The 18,643-nt window shown below is 37.2% G+C and overlaps 1 protein-coding gene across 4 annotated transcripts in view; it reads left to right on the forward strand.

The window, feature by feature from the left end:
- The first annotated feature begins 2,770 nt into the window (after positions 1-2,770).
- NUBPL (nucleotide binding protein like) overlaps positions 2,771-18,643 on the forward strand; it is a 256,338-nt gene continuing 240,465 nt past the window's right edge. For 3 of the 4 annotated variants that reach the window (XM_032624193.1, XM_032624192.1, XM_032624194.1), the window contains exons 1-3: positions 2,789-2,905; positions 3,477-3,624; positions 7,103-7,137. In XM_032624193.1, the coding sequence (XP_032480084.1) occupies positions 2,798-2,905; positions 3,477-3,624; positions 7,103-7,137 (291 nt within the window). In that variant the 5' untranslated portion in view covers positions 2,789-2,797. Of the gene's footprint in view, positions 2,906-3,476; positions 3,625-7,102; positions 7,138-18,643 lie in introns of all 4 variants that reach the window. The other variant, XM_032624196.1, reaches the window with a different exon arrangement.

Below are 18,643 nucleotides of genomic sequence, written 5' to 3' on the forward strand. Positions count from 1 at the left end.
CACAGAAACCCACCCAAATTAGGCCAAGGTAGAAAGAGAATTTGTTGGTTGGATGTAAGTATATCTCATGGACCTAAGGATAGGAAGTATAACTGAACTTCACTGTCGACTAGAAGCAGGAACTGGAAAGCTGTTATGGATCAGTACAGCTGTTATCCCTTCCTTTTCTGGGCACATGATCTCTTATGGTCTGCTTTATTTTTCTTTCTTGGCATTGGCTTTTTCTACTTCTCTGTGTACAAAGTAGAAAATGGTCACTTTAGCCTTATCAGTTCAAAGGCAAACTAAGATTGAGTAGCATCTCTTTTGCTTTAAATTCTCTGGGGAAAGAATATGATTGGTCCAATTTTGGTGGTATGTCAATCTTTAATCCAATCAGTGACCATGGGGATGGGGTCAAATGACTTAGCGGTTCTTAGGAACTAAGGGAGAATACTCTTGAGAAGGGACCATGTGTGTGTGTGTGTGTGGGTGGGGGGGGGGCAGTGGTTGTTGGAGAAGAAACAATGGACAGCTCTACTACTCTCTTGATACCCTAATCTGCTGAAGGATAAATCAAATTAACCATTCATTCATTCTACAGACATTGGTCTCACTTGTTCTTCCCCTTATGCTCTCTCTCAGAGTGTCAGTACTGCTCATCTAGTTGCCTATATTATAAACTCTGTACAACCCAATAAGCAACACAACAGCTAATATATATTGAGTATGTGTACTATGTGATAGGCATTCTATGTGCATTATTTTAAATTCAACCGCATAACAACTCTACAAATAGGTATTATCTATTTTATAGATAAGCAAAGTGAAATTTAGAGATGTTAAGTCAAGCTTTCAACATCTCTTTCGGATTACTGCAGTAACCTCCCGTCTCCCTGCCTCTGATCTGACTCCTCCTATCCTTTTTCTGCCTGTCAATCATAGTGGTATTTCTAAAACACAGATCTGATCGTGCTGCTTTCCTGCTTAAAACCCTTCTATGGTTCCCTCAGGATAAAGTCCAAATTCCTTTGCATGATGTATAAAGCCTTTCATGATCTGGGTAGCTATCACCCTACCAATCTCTATCCTCATCTCTTTCAGTCTTGCACCTCACAGTCTATCCTTAAGCCACACAGATTATTTGCAGTTCTTAACAATTCATTCCTTACTTCTGCACAACAACCCTGTAGCCATTCTCCCTGCTGACTCCTACACATTACCCACACGCAGGATTAAGCTTAGATGTTACCCTATTCAGAAGCCTTCTCTGATTGAATTCAGTGCCCCTCCTTTATACTTTTGTATCACTCAGTGATTTTCTCCTATACTTATCACACCATACTGCAATTGTTTGTAAACTTATTCTGTCTCTTGCACTGGATTGTAAAGTCATTGAGTGGAAAGATTATGTCAGGTTTAGTATTGAAAACCCTAAGATTAGGGTAGTGCTTGGTGCATAATAGTTGCTCAATAAATATTTGTTAAATGAATGAATCTTTGGTAGAATTCTGGAAGAACTCGAAAAGCTACCTGGAGAGAAAGAGATATTCAATATTTCTTGTTTAGTAAACGGATTATTCTGACAGCTATTTCCCCTTAGCCCTTTTTTTTGGCTTATAATTTATAAAAATTGAGCAGATGCAAATTGAAAAATTGATAAAATTAACTGTGAAAACACATCACAAAGTAATAAAATAAGAAAGTGATATAAAACAATAAATAATGGTGTTAAACCTAATGTAAGAAGAAGAATGCTGAATGCAGTGACACAGTTGTGAGATTGGGGGAGAAAAAGCAAGGAACTGAAAATTCTTTTCACTGCTTACTAAATTGAATGTATATTGCTGGTAATATTTCATTTAATTCTTACAATAATTCTTTGAGGTTGATATGTTATGCCTGTATTAAAACTAAGGAAATTAAAGATCAGATTAGAGCAAAATAAACTGAATGATTACACAAGAAACTCTCTACAGATAAGCACATAAAAGAAATGAAAATCAACCTTAGAAAATATTGTGGAGAATATGCGAAGGTAAACCACTCTACACCCTAAATGATTCTTTTGCTGGGTCTGGGCTCCTGTATCAGCTTTCCAGCTTTCTCTCCTAAAGCGATTTCCTTCACTTTCACCTTCTTTGAATGTAGGGATATGTCCTTCCTTCTACCTGGATGAATTCCATCTCCTTCCTCAAGCTTTGTCTCACTTTAAGTTGCTTCTTGAGTGAAATTTGCTTCATTAGACCCGCTTTCTGATTTAATTAAACTTTTTCGACCCTAGCAAAGCACCCCGACTTCTCTCTCAGAGAATTATCAGCAACACAGCAGTAAATGTCAACACAAAGCCGACTATTACTGTAGATCACTCAGGGGGAAAAAAAAAAGATAAAATCCTTAACAGTGGCAGTGTTTAAGTGACTATATTCTGCGCTGTGAGAACGCCTGGGGTCATTTTTAACTTCCACCATTTCCTACTTCTCAGTTGGGTCAGTTTTCTGAACTTTCTAAGTCTCAGTTTTCTTACCTATGAAAAGAGGATCCTAGTAAAAGTCTCCTACCTACCTACTCCCGAACTCCTGTGAGGGCCAGATTAGAGGAGGTACGTGAAAATGCTTCGCAAACATTTGGTAAAACGCTGTAAAATGTTTGTACCTGGCTACAGACGAGATCACGACAACAAGTTGTATTCCTGTGTTGAAGAAACTCAAAGGAGGCTAGTCGTTAAGGAGAGGAAGCCGAGCGTTGCCATGTGACGTCATCACCCAGCGCTTGCCGCGACGGTTTCCGGGTTGGGCTCAACGCAGCATTCTGCGTCATGGGGACTTGGCGGCGTTTGCTGCTTTTTGGGGGCGCGTCGCTTCGGGGCTGCGGCGGGGCCTGTGTCCCGCTTGGGGGAGGCCGAGTGTTGGTTTGGGGGCGCCAGGTCCGTGGTGCTGCAGAGCAGGTGGAGGCGGGCGGGTCCGAGACGCTGGGGCGCCAGGGCTGCGGGTGCTCTGCAATTGCCTCTTGCCGAGGACAAACTTCACTGCCTCGTGGGCACCCGCCCACTTGGCGGCTCAGTGAGACCCCAGTTCTGGACGTCCTCACTTTCCAGGCGGGCCCCCAGTGGGACCAGGCCGAGGCTTAGAGGGGCGTAAAATAGATGGTTAGAACATGGATGTGTGACTTGCACTTGTTTTCTTAGTGTTGGTTTATTTAGAAAATAGGTTAAAGAGAAGGAAAACACGTGGAGGATTTAACTCCGGAAAGAGGCAGCTTACTTTCCATTTTTAACGTCTGCGTATCTTGGCAAATAAATTTCAATTTAAACAATGTGTGTGCAATTGTGATCAATAGCAATAGGTAAATAACACTAAAGGCCTAAATAGTGGAGATGAGCAGAATTAGAGTAGAAAAGAAAGCCCTGTTAATTGCAAATACTGAATTGTTTTTGCTTTTACAGCGTGATAATGGAGATGGCTTGTTTTAAAACTGTTTTTTTTCTTCTTCTTAAGTTCTCTGGTGCTGAGAGTGAGACCCTAAAACAAAGAAGAACACAAATCATGTCTCGAGGACTTCCAAAGCAGAAACCAATAGACGGTGTTAAACAAGTTATAGTTGTGGCTTCTGGAAAGGGTGGAGTTGGAAAGTCTACTACAGCAGGTATTATAGGATATTAATTATCATCTTGATTAGGACTTTATGCCAACTGGCAAGTGCACGATATTAAAATTATAGTTTTGTTCTTAAAAAAGTATTTGTGAAGTTCCTAACAGCTGCTTCCTTAGGATGAGGAGTTGGTAGTGATTGGGAGCTTAGATTTTGGAGTTAGACAAAACTAGATATGTAGCCAGGTCTTTGGCTCCTTAACTGAGGAAAAGGTGGTCAGGTTGCCCATTACATCTTCAGTTTACTTAACTGTAAAATGGCAATGATTATAATCTTTTTCATAGGATGGTTATGCAAATTAATTAAACAAGCTGACTACTTAGCCCACTGTCTCATACATAGTAAGTACTCTATATTTGGTTGCTGTTATTATTATTATTAAACATTTAGTAAGTTTAACACTAAATTTATTTCTGTTCTTTGACGTTCTTTTCTAGTCTTTTTCAGTGTACACATAGCTAAGTAGTTGCAATGAGATTGTTTACATTACTGTGGCTTATTTTCATTTAACCATAATATAATTTTCAGCATTTATAAAGTCAACATAGATCTAATATTTGAAAATGTTTTAATTATTTAAAATACCTTTTAAGCTTTTTATCTTTTATATTAATATACTGGAGCAGAGAATTTGTTTTTTGGTGGCTTTTAAAAATTGATTATAGATTTCATTGTGACTGAAATGCTGCTTTCAGAACCCATAAAAGAAGTGCCCCCAGAAATAGAAGAGTTACCATCCAAGACTAATGACCAGGTATTCCCAGATGTCTTCAAAAGAAACTTTTTATTTCTAACAAAAATTTTCAGGGTAATAATGTAAAAAGGTAACTCCCCTCCTCCCAATTCAACTCAACAGAGGCAACTTGTATTATTAATTTGGAGTCATAAAGCTCTCAAGCCTTATTGTTGCCTCATTTAAAATTTTCAATCATTTTAATAGGAATGGCTTAATTCAGGTCTTATCCAACCTATCTTTTTTGCAGTTGATTTAAAAAAAGTAACCATCCTTATTTCATTTTGTTAATTTTGGCACAGTTCTGCGCTGTTAAAGATCGTTTATGTATGTATTTTTTTTTTTAGCTTTTGACTCAAATTTCTGCATTTTTTTAAAATTGAAGTGTAGCTGATGTACAATATTATATAAGTTTCAGGTGTACAACATAGTGTACAATTTTTAAAGGTTATATAGCCCATTTATAGTTATTATAAAATATTGGATATATTCCCTGTGTTGTACAATATTTCCTTGTAGCTTATTTATTTTATACTTAGTAGTTTGGACCTCTTAATTACCTACTCCATCTTGCCCCGCCCCCCCAAGATCTCTAAATTTTTTTCTTTTTCTCAGATAGTAACCTAAAGTTGGGGCATATATGTACCTTAAAATTCCTTAGTTCCACTGAAACCAATGACATTTCCAAATAAAAAGGGCCAGGTACAGAGTTCTGTGACTTTCACTAGAGATCTTGTGTCTTGACTCAAAGCCATATTTGGTAATTCCTAGATGCAGCCGTTTTATAGTTGTACAACCAGCTACAAATCCAACTGTATAGTGTTATTAGCTCAGTTTTTTCCCATTTTGACCTGAATGTAATTGTGGAAGAGTTTTTCAGATGTTTTGAAGAAATTAAGATTTACTAAGTATTGTAGTTATGATAGACCCCTGATATACTATTTGATAGATACTATGTTATTATTAAAAATAATTAGCTAGTGATTGTTCTTAATGAATTTATGCTATATCCTACACATTTTGGCTTTCTTTCTTAAGGATCTACAATCCACCTATTTGGTATTTTGTTTTTAAAATTTGGAAGATCTTAGTTTTTGGTTCTAGAATCCACCTCTACTTGTGTTTTGAAAATTCAGAGTACATTTACCTGTATTCAGTGGTGTGAATCCTTTTGCAAGCTCTGTGTTTGCTTGGACTGGTTAAAGGTGGAAAGTGTTTTCGTGATAATAGCTATAAGTTCTTTGGGTTTTGTGCAATATAATTTGTTGGGTCTGTAGGCTAGCACTTGTGTAAAACAAATTGTTTATTGTTTTTGGTTGTAAGATCGTCTGTTACCATGGAATGTGACAGCAGTTAGACAGGAAAATATATGAGAAAATGTACAGTGTTTGACACATAAGTGCTTCAGTAAGTGTCCCTTCCTTGCGTTTTTTTCTTTGTTAGCATCATACCACTTGTCCCAAATAATTGGCCTATATTGTTTCATAACAGCTCTATCTGCATACATAAGCCTTAGAAATAGATTATTTCTATGTAACTCTGTTGGTATTCTATTTCTTTCCATTATATGTATTTATTCCTGTTCTAAACTATCTCAGAATACTTCCTATTTGAATATGTATGCTGGAGATATTTTGGATTAAAATGATGACATTTGATTAATACAGGCATGCTCTGTGATTCTATTGTGTAAATGCAGAAAGACCCTCACATTAAAATGAATTACTCTCTAAAAGTTTCTGCCTAAAAGTTGGATTATGTTTAACCTGAAATTCAGAATTATTTTATAATTTATAAAAATTAATTTGTCAAGTGCCATGCCTTAGACATAATACTATAATACATACAGTATTTGATTTAATTCTCACAACAGTTATGAAATAGGACCTCATTTTATAGAGAAAGAAACAGGCTTGGGGTAAAATATTCTACTCAAGATTATAAAACAGAGAGTGGTGAAACTGGGGTTTGAACCAGGTCATCCTTGAAAGTTTATGCTCTTAAATACTTTAAAGGAAACAATATCGGCATCATTTATAACACTGTTCTGTAAGGAATTGTGATCCACAGTATGAGGGTCTATTTATTTATCAGTTTTGGGAATGTGTTACTTTTGAACCTCTTTTTCATCTCAGATGTAGCATATCCTTATTTCTGGGCTAAAGGTGGTTTTGGAGACTACTGCTTTCCCCCTTTATGTCTTTGAGATTCACTAACAATAGGCACTTTTGGGAAAATGTTTCACTGCCTTGCCTTTTACCTTCCTTTCTTTCCTCTGCTCTCTGGTCCAACCTTTCATTTACGTGGGTATTTGTGAGTTAGATATTTGGAATTCCTGCATTACCAGCATTTATTTTTAAAAAGCAATAGGATCACATCCATTTTTATTTATTAAAAAGTAGGTAATTTTTCCTCAAAATATATTTTTGAAAATAATTGAATGATATATACCATTAACATCATTTAAAAATAACTTGGATTATTTAAATACAATTGTAACAGATAATAAATGGATTAATTAAAATGATAATTTGGGGGCAGACATCTACTGTTTATGTTGAAATGTTACTTTCTTTTTTGTGTTTTTTACTTTCTGTATTCTCTCCATGTCCTTGTTTTTTATAATGGAGATATATTAAAACTTTATTTGCCTTGGTTGTTACATTGAACATATTAAAAGACAATGAATTTTAGTAGAAGGAAAGTTACTAAATTTAATTACTTTTTTGTTTCTTACAGTGAACCTTGCACTTGCTTTATCAGCGAATGATTCGGTAGGTGTTTATTAATAGAAATACTAATTTATTAAAATGTTTCTTAAGGCAATGATTAAGAGCATACTGATGTTTTTCGTTTACTCTGTTGGGCATATAGTGTAGCTCTAGTCATTTGCATGTCTTTAAGGAACTCAAAAATCTGCCATAAGTACTGGTTATATTTAATAATGATGATGAACATGGAAGGGGACCACTAGTCAAGGAATTCAGGCAGCCTCTAGAAGCCAAGGAAATGGCTTTTTCCTTAGAGCCTCCAAAAGGTATGTAATCCTCTCAGCACCTTAATTCTAGCTCATTGAAACCTATTTAGAACTTCTGTGATAATTTCTTACAGTAGGAATGGGAAACTGATACAGGAAGTCAATTTTCTTAGTTCTTAAATTTCTGAAGATGTCTTTATTTTGCCTTAATATATCATAGTTTGACTAGATGTAGAATTCCAGGTTTACAATAATTTCCTCTCTGAACCTTGAAAACAATATTCCATTTTCTTCTAGCATGCTAATGAGATGTCTGATGCTAGTCTGATTTATATTGCTTTGTAATAACCTGTGTTTTTCCTTTTAAAGCTTTTAAGAGTTTTCTTTATGTCTTTTAAGTTTAGATTATGTGTCTGGTTGTTGGCTTTACATTTTTTTTACCTGTTTGGAAATTGGCCAAGCAGTACAAGGCTTGAGTCTTTTTCAGCTCAGGGAGAATTTCTTCATTGATTACTTTTTGTGATGTGTTTGTTCTTTCTCCAGAAACCTATTAGGTAGATATTGACCCTTCATGCTTGTTAATTTTTCTCTCATGTTTTCCATCTCCTTGTCTTTTGCTCTGTGTTTTGGAAGATGTCTTAGACCATTTTCCACACTGCTATATTGGGTTGTAGTTGTTATTTAGCCCTTCCAATTTTTATTTTTAATTTGGAAATGATATTTTTTCCAGTTTTCCAGAACTGTTTTATTTTCCAATTGCTATCCACTTAAAAAAAAAAAAAGGTTGCACCATTTGTTTGAGTCTCTCTGAGGATGCTAATTAGAATTAATAAAAAATGTTTCTTTTAATGATCTCTATTTACTTAGCATGGTGGTTCTTATAATGTGGTCCTCAGACCAGCAGAATCAGCATCACCTGGGAACTTGTTAAACATACAAAATCTTGAGCCCCAGACCTACTGAATCAGAAACCCTGAAGGTGGAGTCCTACAGTCTTGTTTTAATCAGCCCTCTAGATGATTTTGATGCATGCTAAAGTTTCAGAACCATGGATGTATTGTTTTTTAAAACTCTAAATTGCTGATGGCATCCTGTTTTGTTTTCTACTGTGATTATATTTTTAATTTAGTTTTAAGCTATTTTTTCCTCTTGTTTCAATGGGAATTTGGAAGAGAGATATTCATGTATGTTTAGGCAACCTTATTGAAATAAAAGCCAGTAATATATTTTTTTCTTGGCTGCGCCCTGCAGCATGCGGGATCTTAGTTCCCCAACCAGGGATCGAACCATTGACCCCTGGAGTGGAAACTCAGAGTCCTAACCACTGGACGGCAAGGGAAGTCCCGCCAGTAATACTTTTTAAAAAATAGTTTTTATTAGAGTACTTAGTTATCTTGGAGAAGGGACCCCATCTTCCTTAAAGAAGGGAGGAAACAAGGAAAATTCAATGGATGAGAAGGTAAATAAATTCATAGGTGTGGGGATCTTTTAATTTGGTTATCATTTCAGCCAAAGCTTTGATTCTTAAGACAATGCGAAGTAATTATATAAGAAGCAATCAAAGGATGAAAAGAATAGTTAAAAAGGGGTTGATTCCTTCATGTTAGATGTTGCTAGTTTTGATGAGATGGTAGCTCAGATTTTTTTTTTCTTTTTTCTTTTTTTTTCCCTTTCAGGGAGCAGGGATGGTCAGCTTCATATTTAATGCTTTAGATGTATGACAGGGAAATAAGCAACAAGGAAGGAAAAGCAATGTTTTTCCCTGGGCCAGCTTTTCAGAAAGCATTTTAGTGTCCTTAAGTGTTTTTAAATATGTTTGTAAAATCTACTTTAGAAAGGGCTTAAGTATTCTGTTATCCAGATGAAGGTTTTTTTTTTTCATTTCTTGATATTTTGTAACAAAGTTAGTTTAGAAATTAAAAAGAAGATAGCCAGGAAATTTGAGCAGCATGCTATGGAACTCAAAGATAATCTGACATCATACAGTGTTTTACAATTGGCTACTGTCTTGTCCTCTTAATCTATATATACTTAGGAAAGATCACTTTTATACAGCATGTATACTTGATTAATAGTGTTTTTATTTGGGAGCAGCATGTTTGGCTTAAACTGTGATCTGCCAGAGGACTGCCTGTGTATAGAAAAGAAGATAAATCATATATAAATATATGATTTATATGTATCTGGCAGTCTTATAATCTGTATTGCCCAACTTAAGATGTTGTTAATATTACACTTATTTCGAGGACATGTTTGGTCTTCAGGGAAAACTCAAGGTTCCTCCAAGCCCTTCTCATTGCCTGAGCTGATATATATAGATGGCTTATGTCCAAGGACATTTATTGGGACATGGTACTAGGGTATGTTGCTTTATGGGCTGAAAACCTCCAGTTAGGATGGTGTCTTTGGAGCTGATCTAGTGATTCATTCCCATGGAGTCTTAATTGCATGGAGCTTATATTGTAAGAGGGGTCGCTGACCTGCTTACCCTTAGGCCAACTTTTGTTTTTTTACATTTTTATTGGAGTATAATTGTTTTACAATGTCGTGTTAGTTTCTGCTGTATAACAAAGTGAATCAGCTACATGTATACATATATCCGCATATCCCCTCCTTCTTGAGCCTCCCTCCTAACCCTCCCTATACCACCCCTCTAGGTGGTCACAAAGGACCGAGTTGATCTTGCACTAGCTATCTATTGTACATTTGGTAGTGTATATATGTCAGTGCTACACTCTCACTTCATCCCAGCTTCGCCTCCCCCCCAACCCCCCGCCCCCGCCCCGTCCTCAAGTCCACTCTCTACATCTGTGTCTTTATTCCTGTCCTGCTCCTAGGTTCATCAGAACCAGTTTTTTAAAAAAAAATTCCATATATATGTGTTAGCATACGGTATTTGTCTTTCTCTTTCTGACTTACTTCACTCTGTATGACAGACTCTAGGTCCATCCACCTCACTACAAATAACTCAATTTCGTTTCTTTTTAAGGCTGAGTAATATTCCATTGTATATATGTGCCACATCTTCTTTATCCATTCATCGGTTGATGGACAGTTAGGTTGCTTCCATGTGCTTAGGCCAACTTTGCCAAAGACCTTGCTAACCCTTTTCTCCTATTTTCCTTGGGTTGGTGCTTGCCCCTTTTCAGCATTGGAGTGGGAAGATCTAATAAGATTAATTTGTTGGTCTAGGGGAAACAGGTCTAGGAAGTTATTCATTTTACTTTTAATGTTGGCCTTATGATCTCTAAACTGGGTTATGTAAACCCCAAGGGGTATGCAAGATAGGCCATTGGAATGTAGAAGGGAAATTTATCTTTTCTTTTTTTTTTAATTTTGTTTTATTTATTTGTTTTTATACAGCAGGTTCTTATTAGTTATCCATTTTATACATATTAGTGTATACATGTCAATCCCAATCTCCCCATTCATCCCACCACCACTCCCACCCCCTGCCACTTTCCCCCTTTGGTGTCCATACGTTTGTTCTCTACATCTGTGTCTCTATTTCTACCTTCAAACCGGTTCATCTGTACCATTTTTCTAGGTTCCACACATATGTGTTAATATACGATATTTGTTTTTCTCTTTGTGACTTAACTTCACTCTGTTTGACAGTCTCTAGATGCATCCACGTCTCTACAAATGACCCAATTTCTTTCCATTTAGTAGCTGAATAATGTTCTATTATATATGTACCACATCTTCTTTATCCATTTGTCTGTCGACGGGCATTTAGGTTGCTTCCATGTCCTGGCTATTGTACATAGTGCTGCAATGAACACTGGGGTGCATGTGCCTTTTGAATTATGGTTTTCTCTCTGGGTATATGCCCAGTAGTGGGATTGCTGGCTCATATGGTAATTCTATTTTTAGTTTTTTAAGGAACTCGATACACTTCTCCATAGTGGCTGTATCAATTTACATTCCCACCAACAGTGCAAGAGGGTTCCCTTTTCTCCACACCCTCTCCAGCATTTACTGTTTGTAGATTTTCTGATGATGCCCATTCTAACTGGTATGAGGTGATACCTTACTGTAGTTTTGATTTGCATTTCTCTAATAATTAGTGATGTTGAGCAGCTTTTCATGTGCTTCTTGGCCAACTTCTTTGGAGAAATGTCTATTTAGGTCTTCTGCCCATTTTTGGATTGGGTTGTTTGTTTTTTTAATATTGAGCTGCATGAGCTGTTTATATATTTTGGAGATTAATCCTTTGTCCGTTGATTCATTTGCAAATATTTTCTCCCATTCTGAGGGTTGTCTTTTCACCTTGTTTATGCTTTCCTTTGCTGTGCAAAAGCTTTCAAGTTTCATTAGGTCCCATTTATTTAGTTTTGTTTTTACTTCCGTGACTCTAGGAGTTGGATCAAAAAACATATTGCTGTGATTTCTGTGAAAGAGTGTTCTTCCATGTTTTCCTCTAAGAGTTTTATAGTGTCCGGTCTTACATGTAGGTTTTAATCCATTTTGAGTTTATTTCTGTGTATGGTGTTAGGGAGTGTTCTAATTTCATTCTTTTACATGTAGCTGTCCAGTTTTCCCAGCACCACTTATTGAAGAGACTGTCTTTTCTCCATTGTATATCTTTGCCTCCTTTGTTATAGATTAGTTGACCATATGTGCGTGTGTTTATCTCTGGGCTTTCTATCCTGTTCCATTGATCTATATTTCTGTTTTTTTGTGCCATATTGTCTTAATTACTGTAGCTTTGTAGTTTAGTCTGAAGTCAGGGAGTCTGATGCCTCCAACTCCATTTTTTTCCCTCACGACTGCTTTGGCTATTTGGGGTCTTTTGTGTCTCCATACAAATTTTAAGATATTTTGTTCTAGTTCTGTAAAAAATGCCATTGGTAATTTGATAGGGATTGCATTGAATCTGTAGATTGCTTTGGGTAGTATAGTCATTTTCACAATGTTGATTCTTCCAATCCAAGAACATGGTATATCTGTCCATCTGTTTGTGTCATCTTTGATTTCTTTCATCAGTGTCTTACAGTTTTCTGAGTACAGTTCTTTTACCTCCTTAGGTAGGTTTATTCCTAGGTATTTTATTCTTTTTGTTGCAATGGTGAATGGGATTGTTTCCTTAATTTCTCCTTCTGATCTTTTGTTGTTAGTGTATAGCAATGCAAGAGATTTCTGTGCATTAATTTTGTATCCTGCAACTTTACTAAATTCACTGATTAGCTCTAGTAGTTTTCTGGTAGCATCTTTAGGATTCTCTATGTATAGTATCATGTCAGCTGCAAACAGTGACAGTTTTATTTCTTCTTTTCCAATTTGTATTCCTTTTATTTCTTTTTCTATTCTGATTGCTGTGGCTAGGACTTCCAAAACTATGTTGAGTAATAGTGGCACGAGTGGACATCCTTGTCTTGTTTCTGATCTTAGAGGAAATGCTTTCAGTTTTTCACCATTGAGAATGATGTTTGCTGTGGATTTTTCATTTATGGCCTTTATTATGTTGTAGTAGGTTCCCTCTCTGCCCACTTTCTGGAGAGTTTTTATCATAGATGGGTGTTGAATTTTGTCAAAAGCTTTTTCTGCATCTACTGAGATGATCATGTGGTTTTTATTCTTCGATTTGTTAATATGGTGTATCACATTGATTGATTTGCATATATTGAAGAATCCTTACATCCCAGCATAAATCCTGCTTGATCATGGTGTATGATCCTTTTAATGTGTTGTTGGATTCTGTTTGCTAGTATTTTGTTGAGGATTTTTGCATCTCTATTCATCAGTGATGTTGGTCCATAATTTCCTCTTTTTGTAGTATCTCTGTCTTGTTTTGGTGTCAGGGTGATGGTGGCCTCATAGAATGAGTTTGGGAGTGTTCCTTCCTCTGCAATTTTTTGGAAGAGTTTGAAGAGGATTGGTGTTAGTTCTTCTCTAAATGTTTGGTAGAATTCACCTGTGAAGCCACCTGGTCCTGGACTTTTGTTTGTTGGAAGATTTTTAATCATAATTTCAATTTCAGTGCTTGTGATTGGTCTGTTTATATTTTCTGTTTCTTCCTGGTTCCGTTTCTTCCAGGTTGTCCATTTTATTGGCATAGAGTTGCTTTTAGTAGTGTCTTAGGATCCTTTGTATATCTGGGGTGTCCGTTGTAACTTCTCCTTTTTCATTTCTAATTTTATTGATTTGAGTCCTCTCCCTCTTTTTCTTGATGAGTCTGGCTAAAGGTTTATCAATTTTATCTTCTCAAGGAAGCAGGTTTTAGTTTAATTGATCTTTGCTATAGTTTTCTTTGTTTCTATTTCATTTATTTCTGCTCTGATCTTTATGATTTCTTTCCTTCTACTAACTCGGGTTTTGTTTATTTTTCTTTGTCTAGTTTGTTTAGGTGTAAGGTTTGATTGTTTATTTGAGATTTTTATTGTTTCTTGAGGTAGGATTGTATTGCTATAAACTTCCCTCTTAGAACTGGTTTTGCTGCATCCCATAGGTTTTGGATCATCGTGTTTTCGTTGTCATTTGTCTCTAGGTATTTTTTGATTTCCTCTTTGATCTCTATAGTGATCTCTTGGTTATTTAGGAATGTATTGTTTAGCCTCCATGTGATTGTGGTTTTTACGTATTTTCTGCCTGTAATTTATTTCTAATCTCATAGCATTGTGGTTGGAAAGGTGCTTGATATGATTTCAGTTTTTTAAAATTTACCGAGGCTTGATTTGTGACCCAAGATGTGATCTATCCTGGAGAATGTTCCGTGTGCACTTGAGAAGAGAGTGTAATCTGTTTTTGCATGGAATGTCCTATAAATATCAATTAACTATCTGGTCTGTTATGTCATTTAAAGCTTGTGTTTCCTTATTAATTTTCTGTCTGGATGATCTGTCCATTGGTGCAAGTGAGGAGTTAAAGTCCCTCACTATTATTGTGTTACTGTCAATTTCCTCTTTTATAGCTGTTAGCAGTTTCCTTATGTATTGAGGTGCTCCTATGTTGGGTGCATATGTATTTTTATTTGTTATATCTTCTTCTTGGATTGATCCCTTGATCATTTTGTAGTGTCCTTCCTTGTCTCTTGTAACATATTTTATTTTAAAGTCTATTTTATCTGATATGAGTATTGCTACTCCAGCTTTGATTTGCATTTTCATGGAATATATTTTTTCCATCCCCTCACTTTCAGTCTGTATGTGTCCCTAGGTCTGAAGTGGGTCTCTTGTAGACACTATATACATGGGTCTTGTCTTTTTATCCATTCAGTGAGGCCTGTGTCTTTTGGTTGGAGCATTTAATCCATTCACGTTTAAGGTTATTGATATGTATGTTTCTATTACCATTTTCTTAATTGTTATGGGTTTGTTTTTATAGGTCCTTTTCTTCTCTTGTGTTTCCCACTTGGAGAGGTTCCTTTAGCATGTGTTGTAGAGCTGGTTTGGTGGTGCTGAATTCTCTTAGCTTTTGCTTGTCTGTAAAGCTTTTGATTTCTGCATAGAGAAATTTTACTCTACCCAGCAAAATCTGAATGAGATCCTTGCTGGGTAGAGTAATTCTCATTGTAGGTTTTTCCCTTACATCACTTTAAATATGTCCTACCACTCCCTTCTGGCTTGTAGAGTTTCTGCTGAGAAATTTGCTGTTAACCTTATGGGAGTTCCCTTGTATGTTGTCATTTTTCCCTTGTTGCTTTCAATAATTTTTCTTTGTCTTTAATTTTTGTCAATTTGATTACTATGTGTTTCGGCATGTTTCTCCTTCGGTTTATCCTGCCTGGGACTCTCTGCACTTCCTGGACTTGGGTGGCTATTTCCCGTGTTAGGGAATTTTTCGAGTATAATCTCTTCAAATATTTTCTCAGGTCCTTTCTCTCTCTCTCTTCCTTCTGGGACCCCTATATTGCGAATGTTATTGCCTTTAATGTTGTCTCAGAGGTCTCTTAGGCTGTCTTCATTTCTTTTCATTATTTTTTCTTTATTTTGTTCCACGACAGTAAATTCCACCATTCTGTCTTCCCGGTCACTTACTCGTTCTTTTGCCCCAGTTATTCTGCTATTGATTCTTTCTAGTGTGTTTTTCATTTCAATTATTGTAGTGCTTATCTCTGTTTGTTCTTTAATTCTTCTGGGTCTTTGTTAAACATTTCTTGCATCTTCTTGATCTTTGCCTCCATTCTTTTTCTGAGGTCCTCTATCATCTTCACTATCATTGTTCTGAATTCTTTTTCTGGAAGGTTGCCTATCTCCACTTCATTTAGTTGTTTTTCTGGGGTTTTATCTTGTTTTTTCATCTGGTACATAGTCCTCTGCCTTTTCATTTTGTTTATCTTTCTGTGAATGTGGTTTTCATTCCACAGGCTGCGGAATTGTAGTTCTTCTTGCTTCTGCTGTCTGCCCTCTGGTGGATGAGGCTATCTAAGAAGCAAGCTTCCTGATGGGAGGGACTGGTGGTGGGTAGAGCTGGGTGTCGATCTGGTTGGCAGAGCTCAGTAAAACTTTAATCCCCTTGTGTGCTGATGGGTGGAGCTGGGTTCACCCCCTGTTGGTTGTTTGGCCTGAGGCGACCCAGCACTGGAGCCTACCTGGCTCTTTTGTGGGGCTAATGGCGGACTCCAGGAGGGCCCACTCAAGGGCTACTTCCCAGAACTTCTGCTGCCAGTGTCCTTGTCTCTGAGGTGAGCCACAGCCTCCCCCCACCTCTGCAGGAGACCCTCCAACACTAGCAGCTAGGTCTGGTTCTGTCTCCTGTGGGGTCACTGCTCCTTCCCCTGGGTCCCGATGTGCACACTGCTTTGGGCGTGCCCTCCAAGAGTGGAGTCTCTGTTTCCCCCAGTCCTGTTGAAGTCCTGCAATCAAATCCCCCTAGCCTTCCAAGTCTGATTCTCTAGGAATTCCGCCTCCCATTGCCAGACCCCCAGCTTGGGAAGCCATACGTGGGGCTCAGAACCTTCACTCTAGTGGGTGGACTTCTGTAGTATGTGTTCTCTAGTCCGTGAGTCACCCACCCAGCAGTTATGGGATTTGATTTTACTGTGATTGCACCCCTCCTACCATCTCATTGTGGCTGCTCCCTTGTCTTTGGATATGGGGTATCTTTTTTGGTGAGTTCCAGTGTCTTCCTGTCGATGATTGTTTAGCAGTTAGTTGTGATTCTGGTGCTCTCGCAAGAGGGAGTGAGCACACGTGGAAATTTTTCTTTTTATTAATTTTTATCTTTTAAAATTTATGTTTTTGTATATACTCATTAATTTATACTAAATTAGTATAGTAGCTCTAATAATAAATACCAACAGATATCTTAACGTATATTGAGGTTGTATACCTAAACATGTTTTACTGATTGGGGTGCATGATCAGAAAAGTTTGGGTGTCACTGGCCTAGGCTAAAGGGATTTCTGTGCTGGATCATACGCCAGTTGAAAAGAAGACTACTTTGTAGATGGAGGTAAAGGCCTTATAGGAGTAGGGTGTGGGTTTTCCTTGCCTTTTCCTTGCCCTTTGTACTTTCCTTTGAGGATGTAGAAGGTAGTATTGCAGAGAAGAATTTGGAATTATGTCATGTGTGCCATGCATCTAAATATTATATCCCATGGTATGTTGGAGCTGGCTCATGCTTGTTCTGAGAGCTGATTGTTAAATTTCCAAGAATTTTGCCAACCAGTTGATATCACGTTGTTAACTTGAAATAGGCCATGGTGGGAGTATTTAAACCATAGAAATCGGAAAATACTGAAAATTAGACTCCCCTCCTCACCTTGGGCCATTGTTAAACATTTACTGGCATACCCACTGGTCATACATATTGACAGTCATATATTTTAGTTTTTCTCTTTTCTGTCTTCTTAACCACCTTTATTATGGATCTCATTTTTCTACAGTATAAATTTAATAAACAGTGAGAAGCACGCTGAAGCTGGAGAGGGAAAGGTAAAGGTCACCAGAAACTACTGATAAGTTCTGTGAGATTCCTAAGTCAATTTATTTCTGTTCATTTTAGTTCAACAGACATTTATTGAGTGCCTGTAACACTCATTGCCAGACACCCTGGGTATAAAGAAAAGTAAACATGCCTACTAAGGCTACATTCACAAAACAGTGTTTTGTGTGTGTATATATAATTATACGTGTATATATCTCTGTGTATGTCTGTGTTTGTGTATTTTGGTAGTTTATAGCTGAATTAGGTTTAATAATAGTTTCTCCTGTGGGTAAGTGTAAATTAAAGTAATACTTAATAAGGTTTTATTGTGCTTTATAACAGAGTAGACACACTGTGTACTCTTAAAGTTTTTATAATCTAGTAAAGACAAGGGGAAGATAAATGTCTTAAAGTGATGAGCTGTGTTCAAGGTCAAATGTAATAGTGTTTCTGTCTAAGGTGACTAACTTTTATTCCAGAGAAAAGCAGTCTTTTTTCATAGAGCATGTTCGTGAACATAATTGTATTTGCCTCTCACAGAACCCTGTAATGCAGTGCACTTAGTATTTATCAGTTTTACAGTCTTATTGATTCTGCCCTAATCCTTGTCACATTTCATCAGCCAGCAAATAAACTTTTTTAGTCTCTGCAATATTTTTCCAATATGTATCTTTCTATTTTCACTGTTCCCACTCTAATTAAGGGTCACATTACTTCTTTTTGGCTCATTCATTGGATTATACCTCAGACAGTTATTGAGTGCCTGCTCCTTCCCAAGCACTTTGCTACTTTGGAGGATTTAGAAATGAATAAGACATAGAAATGAATAAGCCCCTTTGAGGGACTCACAGACCAGCAGACCACTGCAGTGACCTCTTACCTGCCCAAGCTCAAATCCATTCAGTACATAATGCCAGATTACTCTTACTTAAGCACCACTGGAACCTCATTTTCTCCCCACTCAGAGTCACTGCTGAATGCCTTTGCTGGGATTCAAGATCCTCTATGATCTGGCTCCCATCCACCTTTCTGGGTTTATCTTCAGCTCTTCTAAATGGTCCCTGTGCTCTAGCAAGTCAGGGTTACTTGCTGTTGCCAGTTTGGGCTTGGATATATTATGTTCTTGATAGCTCACAGCCTTTCTTCTGTGTTTCTACTGGAGCGTTCTCTACTACTTCTTCAGCTTTACACGTCCTATCCTCCAGGCTGCCATGTATGGCTATGCTGGTTATATCCTGCCCAAGAGTACTTGTCAAGGGAATTGAGTGATGACAGAAATCCGGGCTACCCTCCTCTTCATGTGCACCCACAGACTTCTTTCTAATTCACACAGAGGCACTGTATGAGCTAGCCTTACCCTGAGAGGCAGCTTAGTGAAGTGCTCCCCTGAATTCCCTCCAAGTGAGGGTCTTTTTTCCATCTTGTGAAATCCA

The sequence above is a fragment of the Phocoena sinus genome, chromosome 2 (assembly GCF_008692025.1).
Source record: "Phocoena sinus isolate mPhoSin1 chromosome 2, mPhoSin1.pri, whole genome shotgun sequence".
Taxonomy (NCBI): Eukaryota; Metazoa; Chordata; class Mammalia; order Artiodactyla; family Phocoenidae; genus Phocoena; species Phocoena sinus.